At 48.3% G+C, this 19,980-nt stretch overlaps 1 protein-coding gene across 1 annotated transcript in view; it reads right to left on the bottom strand.

Moving 5' to 3' along the window:
* Positions 1 to 3,599: 3,599 nt before the first annotated feature.
* The window catches only part of MAP6 (microtubule associated protein 6), a 37,049-nt gene continuing 20,668 nt past the window's right edge, over positions 3,600 to 19,980 (bottom strand). Inside the window, exons 2-4 of the mRNA XM_080559335.1 lie at positions 17,997 to 18,210; positions 16,572 to 16,768; positions 3,600 to 3,756 (exon numbers count right to left, since the gene is read on the bottom strand). Of these exons, the coding sequence (XP_080415461.1) occupies positions 3,687 to 3,756; positions 16,572 to 16,768; positions 17,997 to 18,210 (481 nt within the window). The 3' untranslated portion in view covers positions 3,600 to 3,686. The remainder of the gene's footprint in view (positions 3,757 to 16,571; positions 16,769 to 17,996; positions 18,211 to 19,980) is intronic.

Below are 19,980 nucleotides of genomic sequence, written 5' to 3'. Positions count from 1 at the left end.
AGGGAGAGTGAATGGAGGTTAAATAATTCAGGTCAGGATTTTTAAGAGCCTTGAAGAAACAAGGAAGCGTGTCACCTATGAATCACTGCAAAATATTATAGTAAAATATGCTATTTGCAGCATTAGAAAGAGCTGTTGGACTTAGCCGTTTAGCAAGACCCTGACTTGTGTAAATCAGCAAAGAACTAGCCAGTTTGGGGATATTCACACCCTCTTGAGGAATTGGCTGATAAATCAGAAGGGCAAATCCAAGAGGTGCAGCTTCAATAGTTTTGGCCTCTGCATCACAGATGCTCTTGGCCCCAAATCCCAATTGAATCCCCGCTTGTTTCTGCGCTGGTACTTGATGGATCTGCCTGACAGCTCCCCCCAGCCTCCGAGCTCCTTCAGCCGCTGCTTCATTACATGGAAATAACCCTTCAGATTAGGAGTTCTGCATCATTAATCCACGTTAATGCCCTCAGTGCCTCCTGTGAACTCTGTACATCCCCTCAGCCCTGGGCGTGCTTTTCTCTGAAATGTAGTGCAAGTCCTCCAAGCCGTGCATCCTGAGACCTGCAAAGGGTGAAATCAAGTTTGGAGCACACTTGTGAGCACCTTTCTCTTCTTTTTCTCCCTTGGGGGCATGTCCTTTATGGCTCGGTTTTATTACCCACCTCCTGGGGGTCAAAAAGCTTTGCCTCCTTCCTCTATCTCCCTCCACTGCATTTCATTTCTGATCTGGAAATATTCTCTTCCTTTCCTTGCTCTCATTTCTGGTCTCCTGCATTATTCTTATGTTAGCCTTGGCTTTGCTTGCCTGGAGAATTCCCTCCCCTCCACCAGCCTTACACATCTGCACCACTGCTGATACAAAGCACAGCCAAGGCTGTATGGATGTACCAAGCATGCCAGCGATGAAACCAGTCATGCAAAATTAGTCTTGCTGGTGGGAGGATAATTCCTATTAATCACATCTATTACAGTAACACCTCAGGATAAGTGAAAGATGAGTAGAGTAGTGAATAGCCCAAAATGGGGAAAACTCCCAGCACTGAACACTTTGCAATCTATAAAGAGGCGCACGGTAAGAAATGGTGTACAATAAACCAAGTGGGATATATGATGGTCAGTAACTTGATTATTTTTGAGAGTTCTGGGGGCAGCAGTTGTCACCTGGAGGAAGAGGAGGGAAATATTAGTGATGGAAAACAGAATCTGTCAGGATACAGAAATTGTTACCGTTTCTTAATATTCCAGCTTGTGGCAAAATGAAAAATTTGGGATGAGAAGGGGGAGCACTCAAGTTAAATCAGTGCATTGCATTTGTATATGAAATGAAACCTAAATCCTTTTATTTGGTTGGTCTGAAATATTGTGCCTAGTTTTGTTGGGAAAAACACACACACATACAAACAAGTTTATTTATGAGTTACATAAATGTTTTTAAAGTGGACATCTTCTGCCTTGATTTGGGTCAGTGTTTAAATCAACACTGCCATTTCAAAGCCTACGTCCATGAAATCTCACCTTCCTACTTCAGAAACATTTCCTCACAGCTTTCACTGGTGAAATGAAATTCAGTGGCTGCTTGTTCCTGCCCTCACCATGTGCAGAACCACTCCAGGGAGCTGAAGAGGCAGAAAAACAGTCGGTATTTTGTTGAATGTTGGGTTTGGGTTTTCTGCCCCTGTAAATCTGTTTCCTGATGATCAGATACCTTCAGGGGAAAAAGCTTATTCTGATTTCCGCCATGGATATCTGGATTACTACAAATGATGGCATATAGATAAGATCCTTGGCTGACAATTTTTTCTCAGAATCTGAATCAGAGATAAGTGATCGGACATCAGAGAGCAGCAGCCAGATGCCCACGAGGTCCCTCTGCCCCGGGACACCAGCAGCTCCAGGAATCTGGAGCAAAACTTCCTGCAGGCCAACGACGTCTGGCGCTGGAGCTTTGGACCAGGCTCCTCTCTAATAATTGTGCAATCATGGTAATTATACACAAAAAAAAGTTAATTACTTAATCATGTGTTACAAGGCCCCTTCAGCTAGTAAGCGAGGCACACGCTCAGTGCAATTATTCACAGGCATGTAATCTACTTCCCTTTGTGCTGAATATTTCATTAGTTGCTATTCACATCTTCTCGGAGGTGCTTTGCAATGGTTCAGTGATTGGATTTACTCTAGTTTCTTCTTGGCTTGTACAAACCATGTCGCTACATATACTCCTCTGTATTTTATCCCTTTAGCAAGAAGAGGGGAATCTTTCCAACCTCCTGTTGCCAAAGAGAACTCACGACACAACCATCAGGATCTCGAGGCACTGTTATTACTACTTTTCAAGGTCCTTTGGGCGGGTCCCAGTGTTTTTGTCCCGTGTCTGTGCAGCTTTTGGCACCCTTGGGATTTTGGCCGTCATGGGGTGCCTGAGCAGTGGCACAATATGAATAAGGAATAGCAGTAGGAACCAAGGGGCACTGCAGGAGGAGATTGAATTTACAAGTCAGACCTCCTTCTACAGCTGGCCCAGCCAAGGTTGGAAATACTCTTGATTTCCAACAGAGGAGTCTGTATATGAGGAGCACATCTATAGGAGGAGGAGGTGTATCAGGGCCAGGGGCTTGCATTTGCACTTTGAAATACTTAGACAACTTCTCCGAGCCCAAGGCAGTTTCCTTCTGAACTGGACTCTGGTTTTGGAGCTGCCGTGCTCCATGGAATCTGCCCATGTCTCCCTACCTCTGCTGCCTTGAGTAATCAATTCCGGGGGGAAAAACAGCCTTCTGCTTAAGGTTAGTGCTTGTGCAAGGTGAAAAAAATCCTGCTCCAAGTGCCACAATCCTCAGGCTAAACCTAGAGGTATTTATTAAAGTCTGGATGCTTCGTGCTCTTGGCCATCTGCAGGGCTGTTAGGCTGGAGTACATCTCTCATTAAGTGCTGCATACATCATATGGACATAGGCAGCCTCACCCAAAAAAGAAGATGGAGATATAGCACAACACGCCTACTAATCCCATGAACCAGAAGCATTTCTCCTACATTTCTAGTTTGTACTTTACAATTTTTCAGCAAAAACTCTGATCTCTAATTCCAATTTGTCATCGAGGTGTCTTGTCCAGGATCTACCATAAATGGCAAATTGAACAAATTGGGTGTTAAAAGCCTCAGAAAAAGACCTGAGATGTTCTTGGCTACACTGCAATAGCAGGGAGATCAGCTGCTCTTCCAGATGCTGCACAAGACATTTTTAACCTGGTAACATCTGAATGTGGGTTCCTGACAATGGCTGAGAATTTATAGTGCATTATAAAGCTTCCAAGGATTTTGAAAAGACCTGCTGAGAGTGTCAGCTAGGCTTCCTGGATAACCTCTGAAACCCAGTATGATGCTTCCGTCTATGAATCTGAATTCCCTGTTGCCTGTGTAAATAAGAGAGAGCAATGAAACCAGTGCCATTTCACAGCACTGAATAAAGGGAGAACTGGACCCATTTTCTTTTTCTGACTTTACTGAAAATAAATCAAGGCACAGTCATGCTAACTGCATTATACAGATCCTGGTAACTTCTCAGTACTTGGGAGACAAGAGAAATTATCATTCAACTCTGATCATCAGCTTTATTATATGCCAGCCAGACAATACACATTTCATGCAGACTATACGTTTGCTCCAACCGTTGCTCAGAAGAAAGTGCTCAGCTTCATGTGCATTGGTCCTGCACTAAGGTACTTGGTTCTTGGTCTGTAGCACCAGGGTTTTTTTCAGGGGTCCTGCAAGCAGAGAAAGAGCATCATTGCAAAGCTGGCAGAGCAACTGGCTGCTGCACCAAAACAAAAAGTCCTCCCCGAGCTGGAATTGGCTCTGCAGAGCACTCCCATGCAGCCCGCACGTGTTTGGTATGTTCTCAGGATGGTTGGTGAGCCTGGTCCTCGTCCCTGCAAGGAGCTGCTCCAAAACCCATGGATGTCCATAAAATCGGGAGGGCTGGAGCTCTTGACTTAGCTGGGATGAGGACCATGGGTCAGCTATGAAAAATGCTTGCCAATTGATTATAACCTGCAACGAAAGAGCACCTCGCTCTAAAATTGTCTCACAAAGAAGCAGTTTGTTTCCCTCAAGGCAGGCGGGGAAAGCCCTATAGCGCAGGGGAGCTCTTGAGCTGCTCAGGAAGTGCCCAGTGCCCATTAAAAAAAAAAAAAAAAAAAAAAAAGAAAGAAGGAAAGAAAGCCCAGCTAACATGTGCTAAACCCCATCCAAGAGCACCTCTGTGACCCCTGGTGACACCAGGAGGTGCTGGTGACACTGAGGTGTAGGATCTGTGTTGTAGGATCTCTGGGGCCAGCTCTGTCTTTGGGGTAAAACAGCAGAGAAGCATCAACGTGAGCACCAAGTTTGCATTATGCAACACATGCTGTGGGGAAACTACAGCTCCTGTAGGGTAGGTTTGGGGTGGCCTTGGATGGAGCAAGAGGGAACAAGGCTCTGGAGGTAGGGTAGATGCTGTGGGGACAGTCTCTGGATGGATGTTGGAGGGAAGGATAGGGTTTGTTGGAGGAAGAGAGTGGAGGGGGTGCAGAGGGAAGGAAAGTGTAGGAAACAGGGGAATTCATCTTCATGAGGAAGGAGAAGGAGAAGGAAGATCTCCAGGGCTGAGGCAAGACGTGTGATGGATGGGGAGGGATCTGTGAGGCTGCAGAAAGCAAATGGAGAAGCAGGAGAAACCTGTTCAGCTTTAAAATGGATCTTTGTGTGGTGGTTGAATTAAGGAGACCCCCCCTGTGTCCTCCCAAGCCTGCCCTTGGCTTTGTGTAGGGAAAAACCCCAGCCTGGATCTTCATGAGGGGAAGGCGAGGCTGGCACTGGGGCCAGGAGAAGAGATGCTATAACCATCTCCTTGGCCGATGACACCAGAAAAAAACGGGACACTTGAGACAAACCTGCCCTGTACAAGAGGTTCATGGGGCAACACCATGTTTGAGCCATGGGAGGACAGCTCTTGCTCAAATACTCGCCCTCGTCCTGCCCTTCGTGCTTACAGGGAAGAGCCATTTATTGCCAGAAGTGGTTGGCAGAGGCTGGCAAGGCCTTTCCCCAGTGTCCCCAGTGTCACTGTTTGGGGACAGCTTGTGCAGGAGTCCTGCCAGCCTACTGGCTGCCTAACTGGGAATGGGGTGAGCCCAGCACCCTAAATAAAAGGATGAGGGATAATTCAGGGCAGCTCTTTGGGAAGCTGTCCATGTCAGGTCCAACCAGCCCTGTGCTGCCGATGCGCGGACATTTGCTGGGACAGGACCTGTTTTTCTGGACTCTGGAGAAGGCTGGAGAGGTCGGCATGTCCTTGCCAGTGGGCAGCACATCTGAGGGCACCTGCACACCACTGGGAAGGTGGAAAGCTGCCCGCAGCTACTCCAGGTGCCAAGGAAGCGGCCAGGTGTCTGCACCTGGTCTACTATGGGGTGATGCAGCACCTATGGGGCCCAAGCTCAGGTCGTCTGTGTTGTGTGATGCTCCAGGTTGTAGCAGGGCAATGCCAGGCTAATCCCAGGTCTTCCTTGGGTTTGGTGTCCAACCCTGCTGGAGTTTTCAGGGGAACTCACCCTTTCCAGCAACCTCACTATGGTGCCTCTGCTGAGGCAGCCATGAAGGCTGGCATGTAGAGTGCGTGTCTGCAGGGTGGCTACTGCTCCGTTTTAATCCCTTGGCCCTTTCCTCGTGAGTGTGTGCGTCCTACAGCCATGTAGATGTGACTCTGTGATTCTGTAGCACAGACTGGCTAGGAGCCAGCCTCCTGCAGGAGAAAGAGGCTGTGTCCTATCCCCATCCCCATCCTCTTTGTTTGCATTGAATACATAGAATCGCGTGATTGTCCTTCCCAGTAAATCTCATTCAGAACCTGTTTTAAGCAGGGAGGAGTATAGAGGGGGAGGTAATTACATTATTTTCCCCAGGCATTGGTGCCCAGGGACAACACAGCATTGCACAGCCTCTCACAAGCCCCAGCTGCTCTCTGTGGGGCTGCACAACGAGGTCCAGCCCCGGGTACCGGCCTTGGGAAGAGTGTGCTGGGAGGGTGAAAATCAGAGGGTTGGAAAGAAAGACAGATCCTGAACCGTAACAAGTCCTAACACAAAAGCAGCAACATTTAGAAATAGTCTTTGTCTCAGCCAAGCAAGGAAACAGGCTGGAGATCTTTGCATGCATGAGGGCTGTCGGCGGCCAACCATTGCCTGGCGAAACCCATTTGTGTAGGAGAGGTTAATTACGTGATGTGACAAGGTGAGAAATGGAGAATGGGTGGATTGGAGGTGACGGATCATTACTCAGTTTACGGCCAAGAGACAGAAACGTAGAAAATTCAGCAGGGGTTCATTTCCCAGAGGCAGCACCTGGTGTCTGGAAAAAGCCAGATGACCACCACAGACACACTTGGCATGGTCTTTTCTTTGCTGGTCCTGGTGTAAAAGCAGGGAGCACACCAGGACCTCCAGACACTTCTGATGGGCAACATCCCTTGCAAGGACTGTGCTCTTGTGCCTTGGAGTCCAAACTTGCTTCCAACGATGGTGGGTCCTGGCGGAGTTATCCCGTTGTTCACAAATGTGGGGGACCTGCCCATGGCTCACCCCTGTTTCTCCAAAGGTTTTGGTGGCCTCACATCAAAACAGAGCTGGTGATGTTTATCCTCCTCTGCAAAATTATCTTCATTCAAAGCAGTTTAACTATTCGGAAGTCATAAAGCAGAGTCAACTCCAGGCACATGGAAAATTAGACGATGCTTTCAAGAGCAACTAGAAGTAGAAGAAATCCTCTTGTGTTGGCTCAGGAACAGCAACACAGCTCTGGGCACCCATATCTGTGAAGTCTGACATCAAAGGGATATTTTTTTGCAAAGAAGCATGAGAAATCTGTCTCTTCTTTCCCAGATAACTCAGGTGAGGAGACGGCTCTCCTCTGGGGAAGAACTGACCTCTTGGTTGGGGCGCTTGCCCAGGATAGCAGTGACAGGTTCATGTCTCTTGGAAGACATATGCTCATCGATTCCTGGGCACACACTTTAACAATGAGGTTAGAAAACATGGCCAGTCACTTCTTCTGAATGCTTTATTGTACTTTGCACACCAAGTTTGCTTTCAGTATAGCAGTGACAGAAACACAAGTCTTCTTTGTCCTGGGAAACAGCCTTAGTGCTGTACTCAACATCTGGTCTCCGTAACATCCCTTGGAAAAAGCAGCAGCACCAAGCAGTGGGAGCTAAACCTGCAAGTTACAGCAGGCAAACGAACTGCTTCAGCCTGGGTCTGGATCTAATCTAGACACCCCAGTGTCATGCAGGCATCTTGTCCTAAATACATTCACTCCTTAACGCTGAGCAGCTGAGATTTTTGGCTGTTATTTTACACTGCTCTAGAGCTTCTTCACTTTTGGAGCCTAGAGTATGAGTTTGGAGGAAGAGGAGGCACAGTGAAAGCACAGCAGGAGGGAGTAGGTATGGGAGCTATTGCCCACACCAAGTGATCCTCTTTTCCCACTGCATCACTCCAGTATCTACACCAAAATTCCTACAGCCTGGAGAAGTCAAGCACAACCCAGCTGCAGGTCTCACTTGTCCTTGAGTGTATCTTCAGGATTCTCATAGGGAGGACTGACCCTCCCCATACATTTCCTCTCTTCTGTGTGCTCTTGCACTGCCAAAGTCAGGCAGAACATCACAGAAGGAAGCCTGGGGGACCAAGCACTGCTTGATCCATGCCCAACAAGCTTCACTTTGGCCTTGAGTTAGGTCTTCTGACCTAACATCTGCAAATGGCCCATGAAACCAAGACTGATGGCCACACTGTGAGCCTGGCTGTTCGCTCAGCTTGGAAAGAGTCTCCTTTGCTTTCTGGCAGAGTGGTGTGTACTGAGACCTCCAGCCAGCATGGACCAAATAGCACTGTCAGGCAATAAATTAGGAAAAGGAAGGCTGACAGTGAGCTAGGAGAGAGCAGGGGGCCCCCTGAGACTTCGTCACAGTTGGGTCCCTGCTGTACTCACAGGGTGAAGGGACAATGGGCAGGTTAAGTCCAAGCCCGAGATGGAAGAAGCAGATGTTCAGGGCATCTTCTGAACCTCCAGAAGCCTCCTGTGCATCCATCTCTGAAACATGCCCTGCTGCTAAGCCAGCTTCTGCTTCTTCCCCTGAGAGGTGAATCTGCTTGGTTTTCCAGCGATGCACTTCTACCCACTGCTTTCTCTATTGTGTCGAGAAACACAATTTCTTCCACGTTGGTTTCTTCTGACATATAGGAAATACATTTCTTTTAACATCAGCTTCTTCTGCCCTGGGCTACAAGACTTCTCCTTTGTTCTCCTCAGTTGCTGCATTTGTTGAGCCACCTGCCAGCCCAGGACATCTCTACACAATGCTGGAGAAAGGCCAAGCTCTTATCAGATGCATCAAAATTGCAAAGGACAGACAGTCACGCAGCTCTGAATATGCCAGGCTCCCACTTAGACAACAAAGCTTGTCCCTGTGGCTGTAAAAAAGAAAGAAAGGCACCAAGGAACAGAAACACAAGCAGAGCCATCCCAAAAGACTACAGACAGAGCCGTGGTAGCAGGACCGACTGAGGACTGGCCATGAGGACAAACACACCGGGCACTTGCAGACACAGCCACTGAAGCCACACCAAGAAATGAGAGAAAGAAAAGGGCCGTCGGAGGGTGAGGTATTGTTTATTCCAAGCAGCGAATGCTACCACACAGTACAGGCAAAGAAAAAAGGCTTACAGTCCAAGAGAGACGAGACCAGACACCAGACAGTAACTCAGGGAGGGGAAGGAGAAGATCCCTGGTAGAGGTGGGTATTTGGGATGCCCTGGAGGTGCTGAAAGTGGGAGAAAGGGAAGGCTTGGGGAAGTAGCTGTGGGGCAGAGGCTTGCAGGGAGGATGGTGGGAAAATGAGTTTGAAGGTAAGAAGAAGACATTGTGGAGGGTGGACAGGGTATGGTGGGGTGGTGAGGGCATTGAAAATGCATGGGAAGGAGCTGGAGAAGGACTTGGGGAGAGGGGACGGAGCAGGAGCAAGGATGTCTGCTGCCTTGTGATTCCAAAGCACCAATTCACCAGGGGAGCCCTGCAAGGGTGCTCCTCACCCGTGGTTGGACCCAGACCCCTCCCAGAGCCAGGCAGGGTAGAATCCTAGAATCATTATGGTTGGAAAAGCCCTCCAAGATCATCTGGTCCAACCATCCCCCTACCACCAATGTCACCCACCAAACCATGTTCCTAAGCGCTATGTCCAACCTTGCCTTGAACACCCCCAGGGATGGGGACTCCACCACCTCCCTGGGCAACCCGTCCCAACGCCTGACCGCTCTTGCTGAGAAGAAATGTCTCCTCATTTCCAACCTGACCCTCCCCTGGCACAACTTGAGGCCGTTCCCTCTGGTCCTATCCCTGGTTACCTGTGAGCAGAGGCCGACCCCCAGCTCCCCACCCCTTCCTTTCAGGCAGTTGCAGAGAGCAATAAGGCCTGCCCTGAGCCTCCTCTTCTCCAGCCCAAACCCCCCCAGGTCCCTCAGCCGCTCCTCACAGGACTTGTGTCCCAGGCCCTTCCCCAGCTTCGGAGCCCTTCTCTGGACACGCTCCAGGGCCTCGATGTCCTTCTGGTAGCGAGGGGCCCAAAGCTGAACCCAGCACTCAAGGTGCGGCCTCACCACAGCAGAGCATGGGGGGACGAGCACCTCCCTGGCCCTGCTGGCTGCACTACTCCTGACACAGGCCAGGATGCTCCTCACAGATATATGGGAAGAATCAGCTTTTCTTGGGGGCTGAGGGCTGCAGCGTGGCTCTGGCTAGGGTGGGGTGGGAGGTGGAGAGATGACAACAAGATGGGGGTTCAGAAGTGTTCCCCCTTTCCATCTCTCGCACCAGCAAACTGCTGACAGTGAAGGAGGGGTTATGGTTACGATGCCCCAGTGCCCTCACACATCCCCAGGATCTGTCACTACTCCTCATCCATCATTTTCTGGCAGTTGTTTTCCGTGGATTAGGCTCCCTGCAGGGAAAGCTGGCGTTTTAGACAGCACAAAGGTGCCTTGCATCCCTTAGCAGGCCTTTCTTTCATCCTTGGGCTCACATCTCCTCCGCATGACAGTCCTCATCAGGCAGCTGTTTCCAAGGCGCCCTGAAACAGAAAATAAGTCTGGTTACAAGCAATCTCCACAGTTCACGATAAACAGCCAGTCCTGAAGTACTCAGAGCTGTGCCACCCCTCCCCGCAGACATCTGAGTTGTGAATAGGCTCAGCTGCATTACTGGAATCACTCCCAGCCCAAAAACCTCGTGGGGATAAGGGCAAATTGAGGCAGGCTGTGAAATCCCCAACTGGATCAAACTTACCAAGACACTGCTCGAAATGGGGAGAGCTGAAGTCGGTGTCTGCACATCACGATATTTTGCAGCAATGTGCAAGATTCTGTTCACGGCGCTGAACACGGTCATGTCTTCACACTTCTTCCTGCACAGCTCCTCTTCTTCAGCTCATATTGGCATTGCTGTTGGGGAGGGTGGTTATTCCCTGGATGCCAGGAGGTGCCAGCTATGGCAGAGACATCTTCCTAAAGAGTCCCTTTCTCTCCTGCGCTGGCACATCTCTAAACAAACCCCAAGTCCAAAGGATCCTGAGAAGCAAGAGGCTGCATTTGTACAAGGGCTGACATGTCAGCTGATGAAATACCCCTGCTCATCCTTGGTTTACCAGCCAGGGACGTAAGGTAATGGTCAGTGAGGTTTTCAGAGGAAGCTCAGAGATTTGGTAACAGCAAGAAGTAAACCTCAGTCCTGTGCCCAAGCCACACAAGCTCCAGCTCCCATCTGATGCCAGGAATGGCAACATCCCACAAAGGGAGGGATGGAGAACATCAGGCACCAATTTCTTCATCCCCAACCTCTTCATCCTCCCCTGCACAAGTCTCCCAGGTGTGTGAGCACACGATGCATCTGAAAGCACCGGATTACACCCAGCCAGCGCCTCCACACCAAATTTCCTTCTAAGACAAAGCATTTAATTTTTAGTAACTCAGTTCCAGCGCTTTGTAGAGACATCACTCTCACAACAGCCCTTGGGAATGGGTGGGCAGTGCCTGTCACTAATGACGTGGTGAAGATTAATGAGTTAGTCAGTAGCAGTGGATTCAGACAGTGATGGCTGATGAACAGGGAGCCCAGGTCCCAAATGCTTGGTCTCAGCCCAATTGGTCCTGCTGTCTGCTAGAAAAGCATCTAGGAGGTACTTTCTCCTAGAAAACCATCAAATCCCCTCCAAGTGTGCAGGCTTTGCAATGTGGAGCAACTTCAGAGAGCAATAGGGCAGCAAGGGGATGTTCTCCAGCACTGAGAGTGGGTGCCTGGGTGGGACCAGACCACACATCCATGCTGCGGCAGGGGAAGGACACTCTGCCTTTGTGTCTTGGTGGAAACATTTTGCAGGCCAACATGTACTGTCGCAGATAAGCCCCATCAATGACCGGTCTCTTAAGAGTGAACATTTTCTCCAGTATGAACTATGGAGGGGTGAAATGATAAATCCCAGGACCTACAGCCCAGCCGAAACACTTCAGAACTCATGTAGTTATGCATGATGGATGAATGGATGAGGCTGGTGGAGAAGGGAGAGGGAAGGCAGTGATAGGGCAGGACATCAGAAAGCAGCATTGTTGTTAGCATGTAGTCACAGATGGAATAAATTCAGAAAGTGAGCTGTAAACGAGGCAGTGATGAAAAATAGCACCCAGCAATGGCAATGCAGAAAAAGGTCAGTGCTCCATGGAAGGCAGCATCACAATGCTGGAGGAGAGATTTCAGCATACAGCCCCAAAGCAGGCAATTTTTCCCAGGTAGGTGGGGATGTTATTGGAATATCCATTAAAAGAGAAAACATGGTCAAAAATAAAAACTGCAGGTAGGAGGTTACAGGCTAGGTAAAAGAAAAAAAGAGATGAAACCAAGAGTAGGGTTCACCGTTTTGAAACCAAGCTGTGTCCTCAGCCCTGCTTTGTTCTGAACCACTATTTTCCCAGAGAGCCAGCACTCCCACCGATGCACAAGTCAGTGCTTTGCACTTCCACAGTGCCAAGTGCCTGTTCAAAGCTGGCCAGGCTTGCTGTGCATTGAAAGTGCTCGTCCAAAGCTTCTGCCACCTCCTTTCAGCATGGATTTATAGCCCTTGGACCCCTCGTGGGTCCTTCAGGAGGTTCGGGGCACAAGCGAAAGCTGTAGGCAGTTGGGAAAAGGCGTGTAAATAAATTACTTGGGGCCACAGCATCTCCCCTCCCTCCAGCTCCCGGAGGAGCCCGGTGTCTGCTCTCTGCTCCGGTGCAGCGTGCACACGAGCGAGGTGCAGCAGCAGCCGGCATGCCAGACACTCACCGCACGGACGCTCTGCTCAACACACGGTATGCGTATATAAAATAAAAGCCAACTACCTGCTCCGTCCACATGACTTCACTGTCCATCTTCACCTTTGCAAACGCTTAGCTTTCGCGTCAGGCTAGTCTGAGGGCAGCAGGCACCTAAAGGGAGTCAGACTGCAACAGCTCAGTTGTATCCCTACAGCAGGCATGGAGGGCGGGCATCCAAACCTGATTACGGTTGGGAGGGTATTTCACTTAGCTGTGCTTCTTATCGAGAAAACAAGATCAAGGAGGTGGTATTCGTCTTTAGCATTTATTTATCATTGGAAAAAAAAAAAAAAGAAAAAACCCTTTGAGCAAGCAAAGATCACAAGCACGTCACAATCAATTGGCTATACATTAATTTGTGTGTGTGTGTGTCTGTGTGTGTGTGTGTGTCTGTGTCATTCTCATACGAACAGCAAGAATGAAAAAGCACCACGAGGAGGTGTGCTTAACACATTACAAGAGACAATTTGTGATATGCAACCAAACCCAGGCCACAAAATATTAATTAGACACTTCCTATCTGCCTCCAAGAGGCAAGAGTTTGTGGAATTCATGGGAATTCATGGGTTTTTACACCAGATGCGTTGCAAATGAAGAAGCAGGTGATCGGTGTGCAAAGCAGTCAGAAAACAGGAGCTCAGTAAGCAGTTAGCACCATTTTGCAGAAAGGAGAAACAGTACAATACAGTGAAAATGAGAAAGCAAGCAACTGACAGCATAGGAACTTTCACAGGGCAGAAAGCAAAACATTATTTTTTTTTTCTTTTTACAAGGAAAGCAAAAACATATTACAAGTTAGCGGTGAAACAGTCAGCATTGTGGTAGCTGGAAACAGAACAGCAGAGCACTCTTTCCCAGTGGGATCGACAAGCTCAGAGTCCAAAGTGAACTTGAAACGGCAGAGTTTTTGTCTCCTTTCTGATAAACCTGAGTGGGCCGGACGGGCAGAAAGTCTGTGGGAGGTTGAGCAATGCAGGATTTCACCCTGAGGCCTGACTCTACTGCTGTTCCCGGCACTAAATGCGATGCTAAACCATGTGCTCAGATGTATGCTGAGGACCTGGTGCAATGGAGCAAAGGAAGGATTCACATCCCTACTCGGTGGCCCTCTAAGATGGAGGCCCTGATGGTTTCCCAGGCTCTTTCTGCAAAAATTGAAACCTTCCAAGGCTCATTCATCCCACCCAAAGAGAGGTGTCCAAACGAGGCAGATAAATGGCCCTTGGAAGGTGACTCCACTAAAGAAGGCGCTTTGACCACTGGCAAGCCCTTCACGTCTAGCTTTGCAGTCAGAAACCTCCAAAACCTTTGTGTATTAAGGAAATATAAGGCCACATTCTGACCACTCACTGTTCATATTTAATTCAAACACCATGATGGATGCTCTTCATGGAGAAGAAGCAACCTTGAGGACCAGGATGTTGAGTAACTGATCCAGGCTGTGGATACGCTTGGGTTAGGTGGTCGGAGCATGGCTCTTACTGACATCCCTTGGGCAAAATTTGGTTCCCATTGAATTCAAGGGCTAAATTACCACTGAATTCAAGGCTAGATGGTGGCAACTGCGCTGTCACTTGGAATGTGAAATTTAGGGCAAAAAAATAACCAGGAGCGTGGCATTGTGTGGTCTTTCTATGTGTGCAGTGAGCTCAGCGTGCTGGGCTGTTGGTAACTGTCTACGTGCCTTCCTGACATTTTCTGCCTGCTGCCACACGTCATCTTCACGGCTGTTGCTATATCCTGAGATAAGAAGGGACGTTATTGAAGAGTGTGAAGATGGATGAAGCACCTAAATGCCAAGAAACCACACAGAATCTCGGAAGCTGTGGCTCCTCTGGCCAGCTGCCCCTTGTGCAATGGGGTGGGAAGAGCTGGGAGCTGCGTTCCCCTCCGCGAATTCAGCGCAAGCCTTTCGCCGAGCTGCTCTGGAGACAGAGCTGAGCTTTGCACTCGAGCAGTGCTGCAGGGGCTTCTGAGCACTCAGAAAAAGCAATGGTCACTATGGACAGGTCAGCGTCTCCATGGAGCATGCACATCGAAAATGCATTACATTCGCAAAGATTTCCACAGTTTTACTTCCTGGAGGATTTCCCTGGTTTCCTCCTAAACATCGGAGGTTTAAATATATATATTTCTATATATGAATATATATTTTCCACATACACAACCTGACTAGCTCATAGCACACAGTTCTAACACAGCTAAGCTTGGAAATACACCACTGAATTCAGAACACTACACTTACTTATACTCAAAGCTTTAGGCTGTTAGCGCAAGGCAAACAGGACACATCACACAATACACCGAACTTGGCATTTATTCATCACTAAGGCCAGCAAATGTCACTATCCTTATACCACAGAGCTTTCCTCCTCTTTGGAAACTGTCTCTCAGCCTTATAGCCCATCACTCATGCCTGTTTCCAAGAGATCCCATCCTAACGGGGTGAGGTTCCAAAAATGGGACTCTTCACCCTCCCGGCCCATCCCTTTTCCTATTAGGTAGTTTCACTTCTCTCAGATGTCCCAGCAGCAAGACTTTCCTCACTCAAACATCTTTACAGCAACACAGTTCTGAAGCTCTTCTCTTACACCGCCTCCCTGCCCTACTTCCCATCTCTCGCTTCGTTCTTCCCAATTGTCTACTCTCTCGAAGTTTCAAGCTGGACTGCGTGTTAGGATAGAAATATGGAGCTGCAAAAACAAAGAAGGACCCTGCACCTTCACTTGCACCTATTCTGCACAACTGCGACAGCAGACTTTAACAGCTCCGTTTGGTCAGATCAGGGTTAATCCTGATGTATGTAGGACCCAAGACAGGAGTTAGGTACGTAAATTTGGGTTGGGACCGTAGACCCAGCTCCCACTGACTCAATGACCCAAATTTGGTGGTATTTAGTGCCAGTCTGGCCCTCCAGCTTGTGGAAATCCACCCAGTCCAATCAATTTGAAGGTGCTTGGCTAGTCCATACTTGCTCACAAATGGTCCCCCTCTGCTTGCAGCTTCCAAATGGGTCTTGTTGGGCACGGTAAGATTGAAAACCTGAGATCTTGCTTGAAGGGAGTCTGGGGATCCCAGCAACTGGTTTAAGGTCCTATTAGGATACTTACAAACCAACGCGGGCTCCAACAACTAGTAGAGTCAAAACAACGGAGGCCGACAGCTCTAGCCAACCTTGGTGACTCATTTCTTTCTATTCCTTGGAAGGCCACACCTGCAAACTAAACCTTTTTTTCTGGAATCTAGCGCTGTCTACTGGCACCCCAGAAGTGAAGAAAACAGACCAAGATTCAAAACAAACCAGGAACAATTAAAAAGATGCATATCCTAGGTGAAACAATGGGGAAGAACAACCTGCTGATAACCTATACTGGCCTGCCATGCTCTTGGGAAGTCTTTGCTGCTCTCTGCACCTTCCCTCCCTCTTAATTTGAATCAAGGCCTTCTAGTGGTCTTGAGGGGTGAAGCTGCCCTGGTGCAACCACAGCTTCCCCCAGCTACCCTGGGGGAAGATTTGGCCCTTTATTTACAATGGGATCTCCTTCCTCGTTGCTTTCTGGAGCAAAACTCCCACCGGTTTCACCAGAAGAAATGGCTCTCAGCCACACCACAAATTCTAGCAGATTTATGGCAAATCCATGGCACCACAAATGAACCTCTGATCCTCTCCAAGGGATTTTGCCTGCTGACACCAGTGGGAGATGACTGAACAAAAACCTACCCCAAAAAGGGCCCCGTGGGATGCGAGCACAGCCCCTTGACGGGCACTTCCACGCTGTCAAAGCACTGAAGGACCAAGCCAAAGGAAAGGGACAGGCTGCTGGATGTACTCACAGTTGATCCATAACCTTCATCTCCTACGACCCCGCTTGTGCATTCCCGCATCCCTCCTGTGCTTGCCCTCACTCTGTGCAGAGCCGTGTTGTGCAGGCAAAGCAGAACAACCTGACCTCAGAAACAAGGATTCGCTAATCCTCCTCGGAAATAAAACAGAAAAGCTTCTAATACAATCAGAACAAAAAGCAGATTAGAAGCCTCTAATTAATTTTGTGGCCTTTATTTAATCAAAGGAAAGAAAAAAAAAAAGGAAAGAAAGAAGGAAAAGAAAAAAGAGAAAGAAAGGAAAGTGCAGTGACATTTACTCTTTCGCCTCAGCCAGTTTATTGTTCATCTCTTTACTTTTCTCCTTGTCCTCTGGTTTTGCTGTGTTGGAGGTCTCGGCGCTCTTTTTCTTGGCAGCCCGGCCCGATGCAATCTGCTTGTCTTTGGCCTTTTTCAGGGGTTTATGGCTTGTTGTGGTCTTTTTTGGTTTGGAAGGCTTTACGCTAGGCTTTTCCACCTGCATGGAGGGTGACATGCAAAACAACACAGAGACGTAGAAAGAGAGAGAGAGAGAGACACAAGGACAGGTGGAAAACAAAATTTAGATGAGAAACATCACGAACATCACTTATCTACTCAGCTATGCCCTGCCACGAAGGAGCTGGGTGCATGCTGAGTTGCAAATGGCCAGCTCCTTTCGTGGTGTTGGTGCCCCCAAGTCACAATGTCCATGAAGCCAGCAGAGCAGTGCCCATTGCATCCAAATCGGGGCACAGTAAAGGAAAGAGCGGGGTGAATATTAACAGACATTTTATCAATTTTTCTATCTGCCTCTGACTTCAGGAGGGGCTTTGCAAGCCTAGGAGGGATTGTCTCTCTGGAGTCAAAGGCAAGAAAAGATGTTCAGAACAAAGAGGCAGGTACAAATCCCCGCCTTTCTTGCAGGGCATGATTCCTCCATCTGCTTTTCCCTAATAAATGGCTACAGCGGAGGAAAATTACCTGGAGGTAGCTGGTGTGCGGGGCACTGAGTGGTACCTGAGTAAACTCTACACCAGTGTCTTGCATCCACCTGCTTCTACAGCCCCAAAAGCAAGGGGTACAGCTTCAAAATTAAGGAGGAACAGAAGCCTTCAGCTCCTCCATGCTATCCCTCTGAGACCTCACAAATTTAAGCAGTTACAGACTTTGAGAAGGACAAACAGTCCTAGGTTTAATACTGCATGGATTGACTCCATTTATATTCAAATCCTCTGTTGCTGCTAGAAAATGAAGGCTGGACGAGACTTCAGCCCAAGCCCTTCTTGACACATCCTCCATGTAATCAAAGCCAACCACGCTTACTGTCAAAACCTGAGGAGCTCTCTGAATTAATTGCAGATCTAGATCTGGATCTTACCAGGTTGTTCCTGGGGTAAAGTGTAACGTGGTGTGCCTATATCTTTAGAGGGAAAAAGAGAAAGCCATCCAGATTAATGACCTGGGAAATGACAAAGCAAAACCACTTCATTTGGGCCCTATTCTCACTTCTTTATAGTTTGACACAAGGAAGTTCTGACTCCAAAGTGCATCAACTTCCACTAGACCCCAACTGCGAGGTGGAACCCTTGATGCACCCACTGGTCCGAAATGAAGATGCCACACCAGGGAAATGAGCACAGGCAGGTTCAGCCCAGCCTTACTGCATTGGCCATGTCCCACCAGGAGCAGTGATGGTCCTGGGACCCTTCCGCTGTGTTTCTCACCTTTGGAGGTTCTTTGTAAGGTTCACTGTAGAGAGTGCGTATCCTTCTGCGCTCCAGGAATTTGTTATCGGCTGGAGCAGGCTTACTGGTTTCCCCCTTGAACTGAGCGCTGTAACTGGTTTCATGGGTCATTTTCTCCTCCGGTGGCTTGTACTGGGCCTTGGCTTTTATAGCTTTCACAGGCTTGACGTCTATCCATGGTCTGAACTCATTTCTGAAGATGAAAAAAAGAAAAGGGTTCAGGAATTAAAACAAGGAAAATAGCGGTGATGTAGGAACAACCTGCCCACCGCTCTAACTGGGAGGGCTTCTGCCTTCAGTCAGGTTTACCAAAAAAAAAAAGGATCTCACAGCTCATTTTCAACCCCATCTTATACGCATCGATACATTAGGAAAACTTCAAATTAAATTTGATCTGTTAAAGCTAGCCAGTCTTAGGCACTGGACAACCCGTAGCTACTTCTGTGGGTGAAACCATCGAGGCTTTTCTGGCGTCACCTCTGCCCTGAAGCTATCTGCAAGCAGTTCCCAATTCTCATGGTTAGAGTGGAAATAAATATTGAGAAAACAACCTCGAAATTCATGTTCTCCTGCATGTTGGTAACTCAACCCTGGACACACACTTCTCACCAAGCTTCCCTTTAGGCAAGGTACAAGCGTAGGGAAACAGAACTTCCTACAGCCAACCCTCATGCGTGTGAGTGCTGAATTGCATCACATCTACACCATTTCATCTACATTTCACCAAATTATGCTCAACAGTTTTGTTAATTCTATAAAAGAGCAATAAAAAATAAAGCTGTCTCAGGTGTAAACCCAAGCAGATGAGGAAATGCACTGTTTATCAGGTATTGTGAGCTATGGTCTCTTCTGTATTAGATGAAGATGAATTTCAGAGTTCCTGAAAAAAACAAGTCCTTCATTTCTTTTAGACAGAGCTGCAACTTTTTGAGAAAACAACAATATGTTGCAAAGATTTTTAGCATCTGTGGACACATTCTGGTTCCCATCCTTCTCTTGTATTTTTTAGTTGTCCCAACATAGCACCAACATGTTTCTGGTTTTGAAGCAACTCATTTCATTTTCTTTCTAAAAACTGCCTTTCATCTGAGAATGGAGACGGAGAAACCCCTGTGTGTTGCTAACTTAGGATGTGCTCAGACGTTGTCCCAAGCAGTGTGTTCAGATCCTAAAGACTCCAAGACAAGCTCCAGGAGGTATCCTAAGAAAGGTGACAGGAGCCCTCTGCAAAGGGGTGATTTTTCCTTGGGGAATAAAGCTCTTCTCTTTATGTTGTGACCTCTGAAGCAAGGGGAGGTTGCAGACCCTGTCTCTCCTGCCCTGGCCCACTTACCCACCCACGGGCTATGTCACTGAGCCCCATGTGAGGGTACCACATCTCTGCCACTTAGTCCCTTCCCGTAACAGCTCCGAGCGTCTCAATCAGCTTCAACCAAATCTGACAAATGGTCCTGAAGATACTCAGCTTCTACTTTTATGAAAATAGGCAGTTGGACTGAGGCCAGAAGCTCAAGCAAGCTTTCATACACACACGCTCCTCCTTTTAAGATGCCTAGGTTGAGGTCTCACGGCAGCTACAGGGTGACCATGTCCTTGTACTCAATGCAACACAGTCTGCGGAGCCTGGAGAGCCCTTCCCTGTCCCAAAGGTTGGTTCCTGCCCAGGGTGTCCTGAATGGCTCTTGGGGCTGTTGACTGTTGGGAACACAGACATCCAGCATGCATGAAGACACTCACATAAATGTAGGGATGTATTTTGTGAGCCAAATCCCACCTCCAACTCTCCATCCTCTCTTAATATCGACTCCAGCTACGTCCAATTTTCTTTCCCCCTATTTCTTCATGTCCTTCCCCCTCTTTTATCATTAAGCCCTTCTGGGGCTTGGATAGCACTGCCCAAGGTGCACCCATTCTGACTGTTTGCAGGATGCTGTTCTACATGAAATTGCGGTGCACTGAAGGA

This window comes from Anser brachyrhynchus, assembly GCF_964034855.1.
Source record: "Anser brachyrhynchus genome assembly, chromosome: 1".
Lineage (NCBI taxonomy): Eukaryota > Metazoa > Chordata > Aves > Anseriformes > Anatidae > Anser > Anser brachyrhynchus.
Note: the sequence above shows the minus strand (reverse complement) of the source record. Positions and strands in the feature narration are given on the sequence as shown.